The sequence below is a fragment of the Ptychodera flava genome, chromosome 22 (assembly GCF_041260155.1).
Source record: "Ptychodera flava strain L36383 chromosome 22, AS_Pfla_20210202, whole genome shotgun sequence".
NCBI lineage: Eukaryota > Metazoa > Hemichordata > Enteropneusta > Ptychoderidae > Ptychodera > Ptychodera flava.
The window spans coordinates 14,108,859-14,130,810 of record NC_091949.1 but is presented as its reverse complement, the minus strand read 5'-3'; the positions used below and the strand labels follow the sequence as shown (position 1 = coordinate 14,130,810).

General features: G+C 38.0%; 3 protein-coding genes across 3 annotated transcripts in view; 2 read left to right on the top strand and 1 right to left on the bottom strand.

Moving 5' to 3' along the window:
• Window positions 1-11: 11 nt before the first annotated feature.
• On the top strand, window positions 12-1,190 carry LOC139123353 (uncharacterized). Its single transcript, XM_070689503.1, has one exon. It carries the CDS (start codon window positions 12-14, stop codon window positions 1,188-1,190), a length of 1,179 nt encoding a protein of 392 aa, XP_070545604.1.
• A 2,849-nt stretch (window positions 1,191-4,039) lies between these two features.
• LOC139122742 (eukaryotic translation initiation factor 4E-1A-like) overlaps window positions 4,040-21,952 on the bottom strand; it is a 28,420-nt gene continuing 10,507 nt past the window's right edge. Inside the window, exons 3-7 of the mRNA XM_070688422.1 lie at window positions 19,439-19,502; window positions 17,970-18,083; window positions 10,892-11,031; window positions 9,535-9,589; window positions 4,040-8,546 (exon numbers count right to left, since the gene is read on the bottom strand). Coding sequence (XP_070544523.1) covers window positions 8,487-8,546; window positions 9,535-9,589; window positions 10,892-11,031; window positions 17,970-18,083; window positions 19,439-19,502 — 433 coding nt within the window. The 3' untranslated portion in view covers window positions 4,040-8,486. The remainder of the gene's footprint in view (window positions 8,547-9,534; window positions 9,590-10,891; window positions 11,032-17,969; window positions 18,084-19,438; window positions 19,503-21,952) is intronic.
• LOC139123305 (uncharacterized) lies at window positions 11,614-13,321 on the top strand. The gene is made up of 2 exons (XM_070689459.1): window positions 11,614-12,279; window positions 12,475-13,321. Exons 1-2 carry the CDS (start codon window positions 11,699-11,701, stop codon window positions 13,319-13,321), a joined length of 1,428 nt encoding a protein of 475 aa, XP_070545560.1. The 5' UTR covers window positions 11,614-11,698.

Below are 21,952 nucleotides of genomic sequence, written 5' to 3'. Positions count from 1 at the left end.
TGAACCTGAAAATGACAAGTGTGAGCCTGAAATCAGCGAAGGTGAGTCTGAAATCAACAAATGCGAGCCTGAAATCAAAAAATGCAAGCCTGAAATCAACAAATGTGAACCTGAAATCAACAAATGAGAACCTGAAATCAACAAATGTGAGCCTGAAATCAACAAATGAGAGCCTGAAATCAACAAATGAGAGCCTGAAATCAACAAATGTGAGCCTGAAATCAACAAATGAGAACCTGAAATCAACAAATGTGAGCCTGAAATCAACAAATGAGAACCTGAAATCAACAAATGTGAACCTGAAATCAACAAATGTGAACCTGAAATCAACAAATGAGAACCTGAAATCAACAAATGTGAGCCTGAAATCAACAAATGAGAACTTGAAATACACAAATGAGAACCTGAAATCAACAAATGTGAACCTGAAATCAACAAATGTGAGCCTGAAATCAACAAATGAGAACCTGAAATCAACAAATGTGAACCTGAAATCAACAAATGTGAACCTGAAATCAACAAATGTGAACCTGAAATCAACAAATGAGAACCTGAAATCAACAAATGTGAACCTGAAATCAACAAATGTGAGCCTGAAATCAACAAATGAGAACCTGAAATCAACAAATGTGAGCCTGAAATCAACAAATGTGAGCCTGAAATCAACAAATGTGAGCCTGAAATACACAAATAAGAGCCTGAAATCAACAAATGTGAACCTGAAATCAACAAATGTGAGCCTGAAATCAACAAATGAGAACCTGAAATCAACAAATGTGAGCCTGAAATCAACAAATGAGAACCTGAAATCAACAAATGTGAGCCTGAAATCAACAAATGAGAACCTGAAATCAACAAATGTGAGCCTGAAATCAACAAATGTGAACCTGAAATCAACAAATGTGAACCTGAAATCAACAAATGTGAGCCGGAAATCAACAAATGTGAAGAAATCAACAAATGTGAACCTGAAATCAACAAATGTGAAGAAATCAACAAATGTGAAGAAATCAACAAATGTGAACCTGAAATCAACAAATGTGAGCCTGAAATCAACAAATGAGAACCTGAAATCAACAAATGTGAGCCGGAAATCAACAAATGTGAACCTGAAATCAACAAATGTGAGCCGGAAATCAACAAATGTGAGCCTGAAATTAACAAATGTGAGCCTGAAATCAAAAATGTGAGCCCGAAATCAGAAAAGGTCCCATGATCATTTTACACGATTCATTTATGTGACTGGCAAGTATGCACCCTAATAGATTGTTCGACGTCTCTCATGGTTATTTGCGTGGTTGCTGTTGACAGGATGTGAATATGTCCAAAGGAAGTGATTAATAAAAATAGGAGGACATGTCACTTGGAGGAATTTATGACAAGGTGGTCGCCATAGAAACGTCCTAGGCATCTGTGTATTCCCTAACGCTTTTAACAGTTTTTTCAAATAAAACCTACTTTTTAGCAATATTCTGTAGGAAATAACAACTTTGAAGGCCGGGGCCATGGAAACACGATTGAGGAACCCATGATTGGATAACGCATGAAAGAAGGACAGAAAGACAAGCGATGGGGAGGTTGTATGTGAATGCGTGTGTGTGCACGAGAGCAATGTTCTTGATTATGAAATGAGAAGCCACCTTTTTTCTTAATTATCTTGATGAAAGAAATCAAGTGGATATTTATGAAATTACCAACGCGTTCACCCCAAGTATAGACAGTCTCCGATGTGTTCTTTTTTGTTTGTTTATGAATACACATGTAGAATAAGAAACAACATAGCTGAAACATGAAGATGTATGTTTCTTTAAAGGGCGGTGGTCGTCGGAACGGCGCTCAAAGGTCGCTAGGGACCCCTACGACCGATATAAACACTGTATCCAAGCTACATTGGCGATTGATGAAAGTTAAAACATGTTTGTCTTAATGTACATCGTAAAATTTAAATGTCGCAGCTATTTTGACATGATGCATCTATATAGTGCATGAAATACATTGTTTGTAAACAAGAAAGTTGCACATGCGCAGTTCCGACCACCACTTCCCTTTAAAATACAGCAATAAATAAAACATAAAATGTAAGTCGAAATCCAGAACAGCACGCACACTCTGCCCGAACTAATACTCTGACATTTGAGTATGAACAGAGAAGGTTATACAACAATGTATTTGTCCGGGCATTTCATTTTCATGTATTCGTGAAAAAACAAACAACCAAACAAACAAACAACAAGAAAACATAGGAGACTGAGCTCGCTATGCTCCAAGGCCGTCCAATACATGCCAATTCACAGGCTTTATACACAATATAAAATATCAGCCATCGACATAAATGGCAAGGAACAATTTTTCAGGGTTTGTTTTTGAGACTGAGAGAAAAAAAAATTGTTGAATATGACGTCGATATTTAATGATCCGTAATACGTATCATATGTCGCCTTCTTGGAAGAAATAAATCGATCAAATTTTATTGAAAACAATGCAATCCCTATTCACCAGAATAAGGGAATACTCGTTTGTGATAAACAGAACGGGAATTCATAGGAGCGGGAACAATGTTCTAACATCAAGTAAGGTTTTTATCTCAGTTATAAATGCTTCACTAACGTTACGTTGAGGTAAACACGCTGGATACTGAACACGTTATAAACTTATGATATTTGAAGTGCGATGGAAGACAGAGATTTGATAAGTACATTTTAGGCGCATTGTTTAACCTAGCCTTTCATATCAACCAAAAACAGTCTTTGATTTAAGATTTTAATGGTAAAAAATCACAGACCATTGTGCATGAGTCGAACACTGTAAAATACGTTTGAAGTTAAGAATTCACAACCGACACCATTACCTGGTGGATGACGAGGTGTTAAATCACGCCACTCGGTATGAGGTGAGCGGAAGTTCGGGAGTCGCGGGGGTGCGAGTCGATTTATGAAAAAAAAATTGTCATTACTGGGAATTGCATCTTTAGCAGTTACAATGACAATATTTTGGATTTTTCAAACCAGGTAATGTTTTTTCCATTAAAATAAATACCATTAGGAAAGGGAAAAAATCAGCAACCTTAGTTTGCAGAGACCGTTAGACAAGTGTGATCACATCTTCTACACCCATCAACTGTAGCTCCATTAGCTGTACCTTATTTTTGTTCTGTGTGAAAAGTACTCGCTAAATGATGTAGTAATGCCTGGTGTTTACCTTGTCAACACAGTATGTGATGAATGCTAGTAAGGAGCAGAATTCGTTTGTCAACAGTAATATTGTAGAGTTTACCCATTATGTTGTGTTTTGAATGGCTAACATAGAAGTTATTATTATGTATACAATATATAAGAGGCAGAGGAGGAAAATAGTTCAATGGAAAATGCATTAATTATTCAGAACGAAAATAATAAAAAATATCAAAAGCTACAGCTATCGTTCCGTGAATGTAGGCCTAAATGTACTGAACAATGAAGGAAATCAACGGTGGACTGAATTCGAAATTGCAGTGGGGTAGTCGGGACTACCTCTAGGGCGCCCTCAGCGACGGTAAAATACTACAATTTACTGTAATTTATTTTTTTGCCAGCTTACCTTTAAATGTGCAGGTGTACATTTGGATGAACACACACACACACACACACACACACACACACACACACACACACATATATATATATATATATATATATATATATATATATATATATATATATATATATATATATATATATATATATATATATATATATATATATATATACTGAGAATCTAGGAACTTGTAATTGTCATGCGCTAAGCATGAAACTGCCTGTAGACTACTAGTCCCTAGGTTTTCAGTATTACCGCCCTGCAGAAATGCATTGAGCACAACACTTTGCCTGCATTGACAAGCAAACACACACAAACACACACACACACTTGAGACATATATAGACTGATAAATACATGTAGATATCCAAGTATGTACACATACACTATATAAGTAAATATACACATCTCTTGGTTAGGATCAAGGTCAAAATCAAAGAAAGGAACACAAACCAAACACAAAGCATTTAATAACTAACAGTATTTATTTTCAAATAGAAAATATTTTACTCCATCTTGTAGTAAATTATCCTTTTTTTTGTATGTTTTATATTTCTTACTTTCTTTTTTAACACCAGTTTTTGTAAGTGCTATAAAACCAAAGACAAGATTGAAGAGAGAAGAGAAAACAAAATTAAAGAATGTACATTGTAATATACTGTATGTACAATCATACAACTTTATACATTACATTCTAAACATAAAATGATTAACTTCACTTGACAATACTCTACTCAAGCTCTGTATCAGACCGATATTATGAAATGTTTACCTAATGCAGGGCAATATACAACCAGCAAAAAAAACGGAGTCGCTCTCTTTTCATTTAGTTACAAAAGAGGGGGCTGACAAGGATGAAGTGCCCACTCTGTTTTCAATGTGTTTTCTAAACCCAGTACCCTAATCACTCTCATCTACCACTTTATTTTCGTGTTAACACTCGCTATGAAACATGGAAGAGATTTTCAATGGTGTGGTATTTTCACCACACGTGGGGTTTTGAAAATGAGGACAAAGAGTGGAGTTGTTAAATCTGCTTTGTAAACAAATGTTTGTGTTTCATACAATGCACCTGGTAATTATTTTTTTGTAATATTTAATAATTTTTTCGAAGGGAGAGAATGATGACTATAAACTTGCCTGTCCACATTGCTGCTATTCAACAATGATGTCGAGAAGGATCATAAGTAACGCCCTCTAGAGGCAACGGAGGACAATGATAAAGTCCAACAATCCATAAACTGAACAGAAAGAGCATTGATTTCATCACGAGCACTGACTGTTTTAGAGTCACCATAACCATGGTAGTGACCTTTAACCTCCTGAAACCAAACTATAGTACCTTGTTTAAAAGTGGAACACTGCCTTTGGAGGAAGGGGTTGTTGGAACTGTGTTCAAAGGGTCCTATGAACACTGTATCCAAGTTACATTGATGATTGATAAAAATTAAAACAGGTTTCCTCAAAATGTACATCATAAAATTTAGATGTTGCATCTATGTTGACGTGATGCATCTAGCTATCACGCATGAAATATATTGTTTGTAAACTAGAAAGTCATGCAGGCGCAGTTCCGACGACCTCCTTCCTTTAAAGCAGAGTAAACTGGTACACCGTTATCTTCTACAAAATTTTCCAGTTATCTTTTTCAGAATGATGAAGATGGTGTGAACAAACACATATCATGAAGAAAGTGTGATTATGCCTATGAAATTCTTCTGGTGTTAACTTTACAACACCAGTCAAATAGTAGTGATACTATCTGATCGACTGCAAACTTGAACTTGTGTCTCAGAAATGGCCAATTTCCTGTATGCTACTATTTCGGTTCTACGGGGCAACGACTTGGAACTCCCAGCACCCAAAGTGCAGTGAAACTGTTTCAAATTCCCTCCCAGAAAATAAAAAAAAATTTCTCCAAATTCTGCCCCGTTTTCACTTGAATGGAACCAGCCTAGTATTTGTAATGCATGAGAGAGGGCCATTCCATTGCAAGAGAAAGGTTTACAAAATACACGTGGTGATGACACAATGGATGTCATTCCGTACTATAGGAAAGATATTCAGACAGTGAATCATGTTATAGAAATTCATGGCGTAAAGTTTATACAATTTTTTTGATTACTGTACTTCTTTTTTGTCTTTGACATGTTTATCAGTCTTTTAAGGTCAAGGACAAATAAAACATAACTTTAGAACAGAGAATGAGTTTGGACTTGAGATTCTAACTCGCTAATATCAGACTTGATATATACCACATAACAAACAGCTAGATTACAAACGCATCAAGATCCACAATGACATTCAAAAAGCTAACAGAAATGGTTTGCTACTCTATGTGTCCAAGATTACGTTACTACTTCAACGACGACAGTGTGGAAAGGAACCAGTGAAACCTACAGCTGTTGTTCATTTCATTACCAAAAGATAAAAATTCTTTTTATGGCTTTTTGCTTTTTTTTTTATCATGGCATTTATCATGTAAAGGGTTTTGTATGAATAAACTAATGATTTTAAGTTTCATTTGAAAGTTTCAAACCATTTTCATGCCTCTATGAGTCTTTTTTTTAACTCCAGGTTAAATAATTATATATAAATTTATAACTAAACTCTCCTCTACAGCGAAAATCAGCAAGGAGTTACACCTAAATTACCACATGTAATAACACTTATCTCATATTGACCACCTGGGGCGAGAACCTCAAGCAAATCTTTCATTTTCTTTCAAAATTGTGTACAGTGCTATGCCATATCTTAACTCTGATAACCTACTTACTTGCTTGATGACTAAGTACTCTTAAAATAGTGCTGATAAAATAGATTTTGATATCAAATTGTTGTTAATATGTTTGCGTACCACCACAAAGACGGGACTCGCTTCTATGTGGTGATACTTTTTTTTGGATGTACAGCAAATGATACTTTTGTTTTTAAGACGGACACTTCGGTGTGTCGCGAGGAAGAAAACACAAGACACACAACATGAAGTAGCCATTGATAAGAATTGGTAGCAAATAGTTACTTGTCAAAAGCGGCAATGAAAATTTACACAACAATGATAATAATAAAGAGAACATACAGGTTAGCAATTTTTTGGTGATATTGCAATCTGCCAGAAAAAAACTAAATGTGGTTCCAGCAGATCCAAGCGACATGGTCTACAAAAGTTCACCACTGTGGAAAAAAAGCCAGCCATTGAGCCTAACTGACTTGTTCCCATGACAATAAATTGACCAATCACAAAGCTTGAAAAGAGTGCAAGAAATGTCCAGTAAAAGGGCTTGTTTATATGGACCACACAATATCAAATTACCTTCGTTATTTACTATTCAATATGGCCTTGACGGTCACCTTGTCACAAAATGTGACAAACCAGTAAAATTCAATATGTAGCCTTAATAACCCCAAGCACACAATATCTGACAATATGTCCATCAAAAACCTGATGCAATTTTTCTCACATGAATTCTCACAGGTGAAAATGTACACTTTTGACTCTTCCAAAACCCAAAGTTTTGAGAACACCATTTTGTTTCTATGGCAAATAAACGGCCAATAGGGCAAAGTGTGATATGCTTCGTCATTTCACAGTACCTATCCTGTATGCTTTGATACAGTGGAATCTTTAGGCAACATGTACAACCACGTTTTACAGTGAGATTTGTATCTACCTGCACTACATATTACATGTCTATGTTAAATGCCTTTCTGAAATGTATTACTCAATAAACGAGGGAAAGGTGCTCAAAGATCAGAGAGTTTTAATCAGAATGAAATCTAACTTCCTTTTGGGAGATTTTCAAACGGAACAAATCTCTTGAACATTTATCTAACAGAAAACCAATCTACAACTTGGACAAGACAGCATTCTATTGCAACTAATTCTGAGGTTTGCAGACTGCTATACTGAAACGTTTCCGTGTGCCCTTGACCAAGGACTCTGTTCACAACAGAAAACAAGCGAGGTGTCTCCTATTTTACCTACGGCAAATCAAACAAAATCTGCTGCAAATGGTGGAACACAAGCAATAACAGTGGGAATGTCAGGAGACGAACAACCAAGAGATAGCGACCATTTTTTCACACAGAGTGAACTCTCATAACACCGTATCACAGATTCAAATTTCAAAACAGATCATAATAATCACACTGACTTTTCAATAACCAAGCCCTTCCTTATTCTGTGGAATATATTTCTCGTATTTTAAACCTTGGGTCACAGCGCCCTGGCTTTTTTTTTAATAAAAAGCTTTTGAGAGACAAGACTTTTCTGAACACTGATATCTATAATCTTAAAATGAGATAAAAATGAAGAGAGTTAGGCTGGAGGTTGCTCAAAGAAAACCAATGAAATAGGTTAAAACATGAACATGAATTGTTCAGAGTACCTTTTTTTTATTCAATCAAGAGCTTTTTAGTTTGATTATTGAAGTCTGATTTTAAAAATAAATGAAATTGCATGACTATGAAAATGTTGAACTCCACAGAATAAGAAACGTTTGGTACTGTCTTGCCAATGACCTCTCTTTGCCTTTGAGCTTTTTATGTTGATAGGTATACCTAGCAGGTTCCCTTTGATCACATTGCTATTGTCACCTGGTTGGTGCCCTTCCCTTGTGAAGCCACAACGAAATGGACTACTCAGCGGTGAAATGTGCGTGCTATCATATTTTAGTGAGAATGACCGGGAGCAGAGGCAGGTTGTTTCCATTTGATCATACTGGTTGAGTGATTGGCTGCAACAACTTACACAAATTCAGAAATGCAGTGTTATTTGGGTCCCCTAGACATGAATTTGAGATCAGCTGATACAAAAAGCTGATTGCTAGGGGGCCATAACTTAAAGAGACTGAAAGCTATAGATAGAGGGCACTGTACAGATATTATCTTCTGGCTGTGTAGTTGACCAACTATCACGCACTATAAAGATTCCTGGCAGTTGAACCAGTCTTGTTAATCGTGTCTGAATGCGCCTGGAAATGGGAAAACAGAGAAAGAAGAAGAATTGTTATAATTTCCAATTTTCATACTTCTGTCACTTTCAGGTAGAATGCGCCTCCGGGACAGATATTCGGACTCTCAAACTTTTACAATCCTTTTTTAATCTACCACTTGTGGGGGCTCATTTTAAAGTTCTTGGTGTAAGAAAACTTTCACCATCTTAGTTTTTAGAAATCGAAAATTTTATTTTTCTCAACAGATTAACACAGGGATGGTGGCCATTACGAATTTCAAACATCGGTAAATCTTGGGTGATTTGTTTCTCTGGTACTAAAATTTCCACGGTGACCCCCGATTTTTATTCTTGATTTTGAAAGAGTATGGTGGAAAGACTCCTTGAGGAAAGTTTGTGCAAAATTTACACCTTTCGCTTTTGAAACCTTACCACCTTAAAGGGACAAAGTTGGCCATTTTTCATGAATTTTGTTTGATACGAGATACTACTTATATTGTTTGACATGTTGAAAGATACTGAATGAATGGGTGACCATGTATATATTCAACCCCAGTTTTAGACAAATTAAATGAAACCATCACAAAAATGATACAAGGTCATGACCATTACTTCATTTTCGCGATGGTTTCATGAATCATGTCTAAAACCGGGGTCGAATATATACATAGTCACCCATTTATTCAGGATCTTTCACATGTCAAACAATATAAGTAGTATCTCGTATCAAACAAAATTCATGACAAATGGCTGACTTTGTCCCTTTTATAATGTCACTATTTCTATAAACTAATGCTTCTTTCTGGGACATACACTGAAAAAGTCACTTAAAATTCAGAGACTTGTAAGCAATTTTTCAGGTCCAAAATACAATTTTCCAGATATCATTTTCACTATGTACCATCATTTTACGTATCACTTTTACAATATCATAACCAATCATGTCATGACTTTCAAAACTAGTGGGTGATCAATTTTTCAATCGATCAACTACCGTAAGTACTCACTTGAAAACCTATGACCAGCTTTGGCGGAAGATTGAGTCTCTCTTTAAATTTGCGTCTGTGGAGAAAGAAAGAAAGACAAAATCAGCTAATGGTTCATCATCGCACAAGCTGACAACGCCGAGACTAAAGCTGAGCTACCGTGAACACACCTGCTACTGGTGAAACTACAGACGTTCTCTACTGACGTCAAGTATAACTTTTTTTTTCTGTATGTTTTTGGAAAGCTTTAACGATCATGAAACCTAATAGTGGGGAAAAAATGACTCAACATTCCTTTCCGCAAATGTCACTCCATAGAAAGGTAACATGTGGATGACTTGTCTCTAAACGATGTGTTCACAACAGGGAACACTCTTTGTTTATATAAATATCATATCCAAATACATGTCTTCATTTTCATGGCATTTTCAAAGCTGACCGCTTGCTACACTTACAGTAAGAGCGGGGGAGGGGGGGGGGCGCAGCCAATCAAAAATCTATTGATTACATATTGAAGAAATTATATCTTGAAAACATTAAAATTATCATTTCTGATGAGCCAAAGACACTGTCACTGTGAATCAACGGGAACTTTTGCATCTGCTGCACATATGTTCTACAACTTATATTTCTGTCACCATAAAGCTGGCATATTACTACAAGACGATACCACAGCACTTAGGCACTTTCTCCTGCTATCCATGTAGGAATGTCACAAACAAAAGTTGTTTTCTCTTTTGTTTCTTTCCTAAAACAGTCAACTTCTGTTGCCATTGGTTCCATACCACTGATTTGAGAGGCTGAATCTTCATGCAAACCTATTATGAGTCATACTGTATGCCCCTTTAACCGCTTGAGCGCTGTAATTTTTCCCACCAAAATTTTAGTGCAACATTTTACCAATTTTTATTAATTTTTCTTGAATTTTTTTTGATAATTTAGGAACAAAGGAACATCACATTTCATTGGGTACAGTTTTTTATCAAAATTTTGCAAAAATCTGAGAAAAATTGACTGGGTTTTATTTTATAAAGGTAACAAAATTTGACTTTGGCACTCAAAGGGTTAAGGACATGGTTTGAGAATACTGGGTCAGCCATATTATATTACAATTCAACACACTGTTTGGAATATGTTTCTCTTTACTTGTAATGAAAGGTGTCCTCATAGAATCAGGTTACCATGATATATCAGAACTGGGTCCACTATTCTTCATGTGCATCCTTTACCGCATGATGGCTTTGCCAGGCACTGAAAGGACTTCTTTTCAAAGTCCTGCTTTTGTCAAACTCTGTTTTCAACAGTGTGCATGGATAAATCTACAAGGAAGCATGAGATGACAGATTTTGTGATTTCAGACACTGAACATAAATCTTACCCTATTCTAGTTGTGGCTTCGGCCTCCGATGCGTCTCCAGTCCATATTGCAATTTTGTCACCCTTATTGCGAATATTTATAACTGCACCGCACACATGATCACTGTCATCATCAAACGCCTCCCCTACAAGACATAATAACTGCAATAAAGAAAGAAAACCAAAACAGTTGAATTTCAATGTAACGAATGATGGGTCAAAAAATGGTTGTTACTATGGAGACTGATTTTAAACGGATCAGCTGCTCTGGTGATTTTAGATACAATTACAACTACAAGGTTTTATGTATCGCTGTTAGACTCTCTGAAATAACACTGCTGGTGAATGCCTTCACTGCTGACAAACTGTGTTGGTACTTCGTGTTATGTATGATGAAGGTCCCCAATTGTTTTTCTTTCATTTAAGACTAGCCTCTTCTCTGAATTTTCCCGTATTCCTCCGATTCAAAAACCCCGCCCGTTTATAACCCCCCAGGATTATTTTATCGATTCGTAATTGGTCATTAGTTCGTTTATAACGCCCCCCAGGGGGGTACACCTAAATTCTGACTGGAACAATAGAGCCATTGTCATGTTATGAGACAAGGATATCCGAGACACCTAAATCAAAGTCACAAACAAGTGCCAAAGTGAAGTATCAAACCTCAGAACAAGCACACTATTGTTTGGTGTTGGAACATGTCAATCGGGAACGGTTCTATTGTTCCTGGCGATACAATACACCCTTCCTGAGATTCCAACATGTAACAAAAGGGTAAGCAATTTTGCCGCGCGAGGGCGTATGCATTGGGATCAACGCACTTCCGGTTATGGGGTGGGGCCCATCCACTGCATTCCGGACAATGGCGAGCACAATGGACAATATAAGAACAATGCGAGTTCCTGAACTGCGAGACTTTTTGGCATCGAGAGGGATTACATGTAACAATGCAAGGAAGGACAAGCTTGTACAGTTAGTGGAGTTGGCGATCGAGTTGGACATTCGACCGATCGAGCCGGACGATCGTGAGATTTCCAGTAAAAGAAGACGCACTGTGGTCGACGCTCGAAATCGTCCGATAACTTTGCCAGACCCAGCCCAGATAAGAAACTGGGATAGTAACCTTTGTTCCCTCCCACCGATAGTCATCACTGATGTAATGATATACCTATGGGATGTTTGTCAGTGGACAAGAGAAAGAATGGCTCAATATCGTAAGGATAATGGTCATCTTCTCTTTGCTGATGGACATATCATCGATGTCAAGCTCCACCGAGTTCCAAACTCTGATTACATGTACGTCATGTCTGAGTGTGTCCGGGAGACCTCACAGCGGGAAAAACCATACCGTACATGGTTTCTTCTGAAAACGAATTCTGAAATCATATCGGGAGGCTGCAATTGTGTTGCGTAAGTGAATTTCAGTATTTTTATGTTATTGTCATGTCATTTATTTTGCTATTTTTGCTGAGTAACGGAGCTCGCTTGATCTGGTTGAAACTACCCTCAACCCCCGGGCCCCCCAAACACAAGTCCGTATTGTATGCTATGTTGAAACTATTATTTTGTGAAATATTTGACGATACCAACATTTTTTCTTAACAGTGAACATGGAACTTGTAAACATTGTGTTGCACTGTTATTCAGCTTGCACGACTTCGATGGACGTCACAAAGACAGAAGTACAGAAGTGGCGACAGACGTTACCTGTAAATGGGATAAACCCCGCAAGGTTTCAACTCCGATGGACATTGATGATATTGATATGAGAAAGGACAAGTCTAAACCAGCTAAACCTCGGCCGATCATGTCAGCATATTATCCAGGTGCCATCCGCGATGAAGAAGCAGACAAACGTTTAACAGAGTTTATTCGACAGGGAATATATAAAGCGGCTCCCAAGGGGTCGTGTTGGAATATAGCACTTGGTCCACCATCGCGAAGTGATGAAGATGAAAATCCCAAAACGATCATTGAACTGGGCCAATCGTATAATTCTCAAAGTGATGGTGATTTCATTAGCTATATTAAGGGAGCCATAACAACACAGGATGCAGATAAAGTAGCATTAATGACATGTGAGCAACGTGATAGTGAGGATTGGTTTAAGTATAGGCAAGGTCGAATCACTGCTAGCATCGCACATGACATAGCTCATATGAGGGAAACCAGTGATGATAATAACTATATTGTCAGAAAAATAATGGATGGTAAACCACTAGAAATTCAATCTGCGCATGTACAATTCGGTGTAAAAAATGAACCAGTAGCCAAACATCTTTATTGTCAGAAGACAAAAAAAGCACATAAGAAATTTAAGTTTGAAGATGTTGGTTTGATGATCAGTATGGATAAACCGTACCTTGCCTCTAGCCCTGATGGTAGAGTGTCATGTGCCTGCTGTGGTGTTGGCCTTTGTGAAATAAGTGTTCAAGTAAACATCGCGATGTAATCCCCTGTGAAATACCTACTGTAGATCCCACATACCACGTGTACATGGATGAAACAGGTACACTCTGCCTGAAAAAAACATCAAAATGGTACACCCAAATACAAATGCAACTTGCTATGTGTCAACTACAGTGGTGCGATTTTGTACTATTCACGAGAAAAGACACATCAGTAGAGCGTATCTATTTTGATGAAGAATTCTGGAAAAACATTGAAGGCAAACTTGATTTGTTTTATGAAAGGTTCATCGTACCAAAAGTTGTTGCTGAGAAATCTCAAGAAGATTAAATAAAATGTAATACCGGGGTTGTTTAATTACAGTTATTGTAATCACTTCTTTATTTCACATGGCTTCATAAAGTACAGAGGCGACTACTGTTATTGAATAAATATACCTTTATTTGAACTTAGAGAAAGCTGACATCAATATTGTGCATGTACACTGCTTTTAACTTTAATTGCTACTAGTGATAGTGTGCTGGTGAATGATAGTGTGTTCATGCGTACATTCTGCGTATTTGTTCACTTTTTTTTTTGCAAAAGTGGATCCTGAAAATTACATATGCCGGCAGCAACTACAACCATTTGATGACTGATATTTTTCATAGCTATTGGCAGTACTTGTGAGAGCATACGGAAGTTTTTCATTCTACCTATTGCCCTCTCCACATGAATTCTTAATCTAGCTATTCTCCTTGATTCAACAAGCTCTTTTGCATTCAGACGCTTTCCCTTTCCTCCTGGACCCTTACGAGTAAATGCAGGTATGCTTAATTTCACTCGTTTAGGTAGAAGCAGGTCCTGAATATTAAAACCCCTGTCAGCCATCACTCTATCACCTGGTTCAAGTAAGTCTATAAGACCACTCTGTGCCGTTATAAATTTATCAGAAACATTCCCACCCCACAGCTTGGATATAAAATTGAAAGTTCCATCAGGAGCTACCCCAACAAGGCACTTGTACGTATTGTGTGATTTATACGAACTGTAAGTTGTACTTTGGGCGGTGGGTGTTCTGGGTTTCTCGATGAAAAATTCCGTACAATCTATGACGACTCTGGTTCGAGGGAAATGTTTCTTGAAAGATGTAGGTGTTCCCTCGTCAACTTGCTGTATACTTAGCCAGAGTGTGCGTGAAAAAAAATTTCCAATCAAATTTATCCAAGTTATGAATATTTGAGACACACGAGTTGTGGAGACACCAAATAGATCGCCGACAAAAAAAGACAACAGTCCAAGGCGAAGTCGAATTAAAGTAAGCAAGTATTCTTGATATTTTGTCAACTTGCGTTTCGGTCCTGGTTTTTTGCCCCGTTTTTTGATACCTTTTGTCACTCAAGCTGCCACTGCCGCTCCAGTACTTCAATAATGTTTCAGCATCACATACGCAATCAAAGAAACAGTTCAATGAATCGAGGCTAGGAAAGCCGGTATACTGTTGAACCGATTTGTCAGATTCAAGTACTTTCTCAAGTAGTAACTCGCGACGTAATACGTCCTTATCATCAAATTTGCTCGCAACTTTGAACTTCCTAGTGATTTCTTCGCCTGTTAGGTCTGTCTGCGTTGCAATTTCACGGGTTGAAGTCATTTGATGATTGGGCATTTCTGCTTGTGAAACATTAGTACGGTGTGGAACATTTCCTTTGTTGGCTTCTCCGGCCTTGGATAAGGTCGTCACACGAATCTTTGCAATCCTGTTAGAGTCGACTTCACATGTTTCTTCACCTTGGTCCCCAATACAAATGTAGTCATGGTCGTGTGGGGACTTGCTCACAGTACCACTCTTCAATGATCTATACATTTCTGTAATTACAAAAATAGTGCAAGGCAATTTAAAAACCAAAAACAAGTTACTGTCCTTACATGAACTTTCTTTGTAATGTCATGCAATGGTCTGCCTCTGATTCGTTGCATGTAGGCTTAGTATAAGAAAATAAAATGTACTTGCACTTGTGCTTTCCCGTGTACGCCGAAAAAATATTTTTCTAACTTGAAAAATTTACAGCTTTCACATTTATAGAACGAACAAAAAGTGAATGGTCATTTTTCCAGTACACATACACAGTAAGTACAGGTTTATCTAAACTTACTAGAAGGTGGTTCTTCCACACCTAACTCAACTTCCAATCCAACACCAGCGTAGCGATTTTCGGCGATCATGTCTACTTGCACAACTTGGTCATCGCTCTGGTACTCAACGATCTGGACATCTTCGGACACAGGAAGCTCGTCCCGCACGGCATCACGACGTTGTGCCAGCTTCCGTATAGCACTTGAGGAGCGAGGGGTGGTTGGCCGTCTCCAGTTATTATAGGCGAAAAGAATGGGTACAGGATACTCTTCGGTTGGTCCTTTGTTACCGGGGAAATGTCTTGAACAAACGCGAGAGTAATTATTGGGAGTCCAATCGTCCTGACGGCGAAGCATAGCAATCCACTGCTGGCGAAGTCGAGGGTGTTTCCTGGTAGGAAAGGCATGAAAGGTCACGTCGCTCAAGCCTGGGTATTTGGCGACGTTTTTCTTTTTACGCAGACTATTTGTGCACTCAGGCGCCGCACAAAACCAATTAACCATTTTAAGCCCGTCTTGCACTAAACAGCTTTCAAAAATAATGCAAAACTTAGCCAAAACGAAGGAAATCTTATAGCGGTACGTCTTGCTTCGCGAGCGGAAGGGCTACAGTTTTGGCGTGGCTTTGATCCCACCCAAGCAGATGCGTTGACCAGATTGTGACGTCACAAAGCGCCCTCAGACGACGCAACCGCTCGCTTTATTGTATCTCAGGAAGGGTGTAAACCACTTGGATTTCGCTATGTAAATGAACATAAAAAGAGTTCGATTTTTGAGCGTCTCGATTTAGTACAATGCCGTCTTTTTGTCACTGTCATTTTGCTAACTTCAAATAAGCAGATTTTTGAACATCTTGATCAAGTACGAATCGAATGTTTTGATGCCAGTTGGCTACCATAACATGAACATTATGATAGTCGGGTTTTTGAACGTGTCGATCGAGTACGATTCGCTCATTTCACGTGGTGAAAAAATCGTTCCTTTCCATGGGTATTGCAAATGCGCTCGACGGAACTGAAGACAACATGATTTCCGAGGAGATTCCGGTACTCGATGACGACTTATCAAATGAGGCCTTGGGACTCATGTTTGATGGCGAGGGGGAAGATGACGATATAGACTTCGATGGTTTGACTTCAATGAAGAGGGCAATTGTATCGACAAACGCGACATCCGAAGTTTCTTCCGTGCATGAACTGAAAATACTTTGAATTTCTTTCTTCATGTTTTATCAATTTTGTACATTTTTTTCCTCATGTTATAAATGGATTTATTGTATGAACGGCATTTCTTGCTTGTGTGTGTCCTTTTCCTGAACTAGTCCCGGCAATGAGTAGGCGATAGTGTAACAGATTTTCAAGATTATGCATGCTTTCGAAGTCTTGCGAGGGAAAAATACCCAACTTCATAAACGGCCCTATACACTTACAGTTAGAACAAAAACGTGCATGTTCGTACCATTCCAAACAGATCATCATAGATGACTGAATAACAAAAACTTCAAAGTTTTATTGCCAAAAATTCAATTCATCAAATTGTAAGCATATTGGCATAGCAATCTTTCGTCTCGGCCAGCCGGCCGATGCTTCAACACTTTATCAGTTCGAGCCTAGCGCCTGCCTTTTCGTAAGATCACATTTCCTTTCGAAATACGGTTAGACATTTTGAAACTACCGTAGGAGCAAATAATATAAAACTCACAACGCGTAATTGATCGTTTATTTTAAGGAGTACGCTAATTGAAAATCGTAAATAGAAAACATCGGACGGACACCGTGCACCACACTGTATGCATGTGCTGAACAGAATTTTACCCTGACCTCATGCACTGACACCTTTGACCTATCGCGTGAATTGACCAATCACAGCCAGCGGAACTTTAGGGACTTACCTTTACTCCTTGTCTGACCTTTGCAGCCAATGCTATGCATTGCTAGCTACTGCTGGAGCATACTTGTTGCAACGAAGTATTGTGGTAATTATCTATACACGAAATACAAAGATTTATTGCTATCGTATTTTTTAGCAAAAGAGGGTATGGCAAATAAGTTAAATTTCAAAACTTGTCGATCTCCATTAATTTTATACCACCGTACAGATTTGACTGTCAGTATCGACGCAGCATGGCCATGAGTTGATATCACAAAGTTGTCAGCGCTCTTGTGAATAAAAAAATTGGCATAAAATTTGCATAACATTGAATCAATTAGCATAAATTAACTACGACGTTCGATTTCGCGGTGACATCCGTTTATACAACCCCCCCACATGTTTTCCGTCACCTTTGGTTCTGAAAAGGGGTTTTAGAATCAGAGGAATACGGTACTATTTATCGTTCACCTTTGGGATAGCTGACATGTTTATTCCTGATATAACAAATTTCAAAATGAGTGCATTAAATTATTCGGTTCAGACAGCCTGGAGATGGCAACTAGATTCTGAAGTATCATGAACCATGTGCCATCCCATTGAAAGAAATGAGAACATATTATCACTAGAGCTATTGTAGACACATTTATATCCTTATATTGATAAGCATTTTAACATTGGTGCATACAGTTTTTTCAAATACATACCGTTTCCAGCCAGAATCTATCTAAATCCCGATGCCTTTGCGTTTTATTAAGATTCACTAACCAACGTCCGCCATTTTTATTCCTGTCATCTTCCCACATCGGTTCAATTCCATCCTACAAAGACAAATTATTTCAAAAATAAATAAATGAAATTGAAATTTTAATTAATAAATAATAAACAGTTCAAGTACTCTGACAGCATCTTGTGCATGGGGATGCATATTATATGTTTGAAATATTTTTCCCAAGTTTTTGTGGTATTCATCAAAGCCAGTGCTATTTTATCTCCTCATTAGAAATACCCAGGCAATAGTGAATTTCACCAGTCAGTATATCATGTATTTGACTAGTCAGCACTGTTATTGACCTCCACACTAACACACGCCAAAGTCCAATATAAATTATTGATCATAGATCAGAAGAGAAGTCATCAGTTGTCGGCATGGAGAACAATAATGGTGTTCATAAGATGATCACATTGGTTGCAAATTGTCACTGAAAAGCAACCAGGTGGTGGTGGTGCAGAGGGAGGGGGGAGTGTACAGTAGACACCCCCTCCTCCACAGTGAGAAAACTTTTGATGGCCTAACAGCTGGCTAAATTTATCTGGTCAACTTTGCTAGAACTGAACATATAGACATGTCCTGAAAAATGGAAAAAATTACTGTAAGTCTCTTTACATAAGACAGCAAAGCATTTTATCATATTCTCATTTGGTGTATCAAATCACCTTATTGAAAATCAACTGTTGGGTGTGGTCTTAACATGGAGAAGGCCAATACACTGCTTGAAAGCTATCAGGTTTTTGGTGAACCAGCCAGGATTCAAGGACACAGGAAGGTCACAATCTATCTCCATTCATTTTGAAAGAAGTGTTACAGGTATTTCTGGTTTCGCCCCGATGTTTGCTTGTCTTTGAGATAAGGTCAGGAGATACACTTCTCCGGATATTAAACAGAATCTACTCTCCTGCACAGCTGCTTTACAATAAGATACCAGATAGGGCCATGACGTACACTTCTCCAGAAATTAAACAGAATCTCTTCCTCTACACGGCCACTTTCAAAGGAAAGACCAGATAGGGCCATGACGTACACTTCTCCAGAAATTAAACAGAATCTATACCCCTGAAAAGCCACTTTAAAATGAAATACCAGAATGGCAGGTATTATTGGCCATGACGTAAACTTCTTGGGAAATTAAACAGAATCTACCCCCAGCAGCTGCTTTAACTTGAAGTGTCATTTCGAAGAAATACACCATGGACCATCATCCATCACACTTATCTTGACATTATGGTTTATTACTGGAATACGCGGAACTGACAACGTGATTGTTGTGAGTGTATTCATAAGCTCTTAGAAAAACTAGGTCACTGAGCATTGTCTTACATCTGACAATTGAAATATTTATTGACCTGGCACCGGATGTCGAATACAATCAATCAATCTACATGGTGCAAAACTTACCTTAAATAATGAGTAATCACACCCAGACTGGAGCCCGCTGGCAGCTTGTATGTGATTATATAACCTGGGTTATCAAATACATAAAGAAGGAGAGTAGTGAAAAACACAAGTTATGAAAAGTGAGGGAGTCGAAGAACCGCAGTCAATCCAGTGTTCACACTGTCACCCCCACTTCCCTATATATGGGTTCAACTATATCTAGTGAAAATAATGGGGACTGTCCCAAGGTGGGGTGGTTAAAGGGTTTACCCTTTCAATCACCATGGTTTGGCCCATGACCATTGTTATCAATGATGAGTACAGACCAGTGTACAGGGAATTTGGGGTGGACAGGTTAAAGGTCATCTTTAAGGTCAGGATACAAGTAAATAGTCCTGCCATCTCTGTATTGGAATGGCATGGCCTTTTGCCAGGTATTCTTGTAATACAGCCCATACAGTGACCAGTTCAACCTTACAAATCAATATCTATCTTTCACAGTATGGAGTGGCTTTGTTTTTTTTGACATGGCATGAGAACAACACAAGTACATGTCAAAATTGCTTATGTCAAAATTGTGACAATTCTGCCTGACACTTGAGAGTAGGTATCCTGCTGTAAGTAGTGCAGCAACAAGAAAAGTAAAGCTGCCGCCCTCTCCACACAGTAAATCAATGAATAAACCTGATAACTGTATCGCATACTGGAGCTGTTTTAAAACTAAGTGATGTCATTGATGCAAATGTCACCATTTTTCACAATCTTTTGTCATGTGACTAGTTGCTTGGATTGTATCAAACTCTTACATTCTGCCACAGAGAATTCTAATTTGCATTCACAAAATGAACATAGCGTTTCGGTCATTTTTCATATAATTTCCATAAAAAGTTAAACACAGCATAAATCGATTACATTTGCTGTAAAAATCACCACAATTAACATATGACATTCAGTTTATAAGAGATTTACTTGACATTGACACCAACGCATGAAATATTTCTTCACTCAACCAATGTCATCTAATATTAAGGTGGACACTTTCTCACAATCAAGCAATGGCAACAAACTTTATCACATTGTTTCCATTAAATAAATGAAATATGTAAGTGTGGGTGCAAGGTGTGACATGGGAGTCAGGGTCCTGATTTAGTATTCATCAGTCTTGATAAGACTTGAAAACTGCTTGAAGCATCACACTAGGTTCAATCATCATGCTACATGTACTTAAACTTGAGTTTGCAAGTCCTAAATTGATATTGACGTATTCTAGAGGGAGCTATGATAGATGTAAACACAGCACAATATGCTTAGGGTACAGATTTTGGAATAATCACATTTTACAATACTTTCCTGATCTGCTGTTGCATGGGCTTAGTTTGAAGTCTTTGAATACAATGTATATGAAGTTTTCTCATGTTTTTTTTTGTGTGTAAAATTGAAAATTTAATTTTTCTCAATAGCATCAACACTGGGTAAAGCAGCCATTTTGAATTTCAAATACCAGGAAATTTTAGGTAATTTGTTTCTGTGACCTTGGCATGGGCATGGCGACACTCTAATATCTATTCTTGACAATGAAAAAGAATGGTTTAAATTGTGAGAACAGTGCAAACAAGAGTTTAAAAGCTTTCTCTTTCAAGGTGCATGGTACCTCAAAGGGAGAGGGTCATCGGAACTGCGCTTAACCCTTTCACCCCCAGTTCCCTGTATACAGGTCCAACTTTACCATAGACAAGTCATCGTTGATGACACAGTCCCCACTTGTTAATGGGTGCTTTGATTACAGGTCCTCAGAGAGGATAGAGTCCTCTTCATTAGGTCTGTGATAAAAATACTTTTGAATAAATTCGCTTAATACATGTCTGAGTTATCATTCAGGACATGAAAAAATCGTAATAAATGACCGCCTGGCGGCCATATTGGATCGTATCACAAAACGATTGACGTGCATATGTATGACATAGGTCAATGTCCTTGTACCAACTTTGAATAAAATCGGTTGAGATATGCCTGAGTTATGGCTCTGTACATGAAAAAATCGTAATAAAATGGCCGCACAGCGGCCATTTTGGATCGTATCACAAAACAAATTGACATGCACAGCTATGACATTTGTCAATAAGCTTGTACCAACTTTGAATAAAATCGGTTGAAACGTGCCTGAGTAATGGCTCTGTACATGAAAAAATCGTAATAAAATGGCCACCTGGCGGCCATATTGGATCGTATCACAAAACAAATTGAAGTGCATATCTATGACATTGGTCAATGTCCTTGTACCAACTCTGAATAAAATCGGTTGAAACATGCCTGAGTAATGGCTCTGTACATGAAAAAATCGTAATAAAATGGCCGCCTGGCGGCCATATTGGATCATATCACAAAACAAATTGACGTGCATCTGTATGACATATGAAGTAATCCTTGTACCAAGTTTGAATGAAATCGCTCCAGGCATCTCAGAGATATCTGCGTGAACGGACGGACGCACGCACGCACGCAACGCACGCACGGACATGACCAAACCTATAAGTC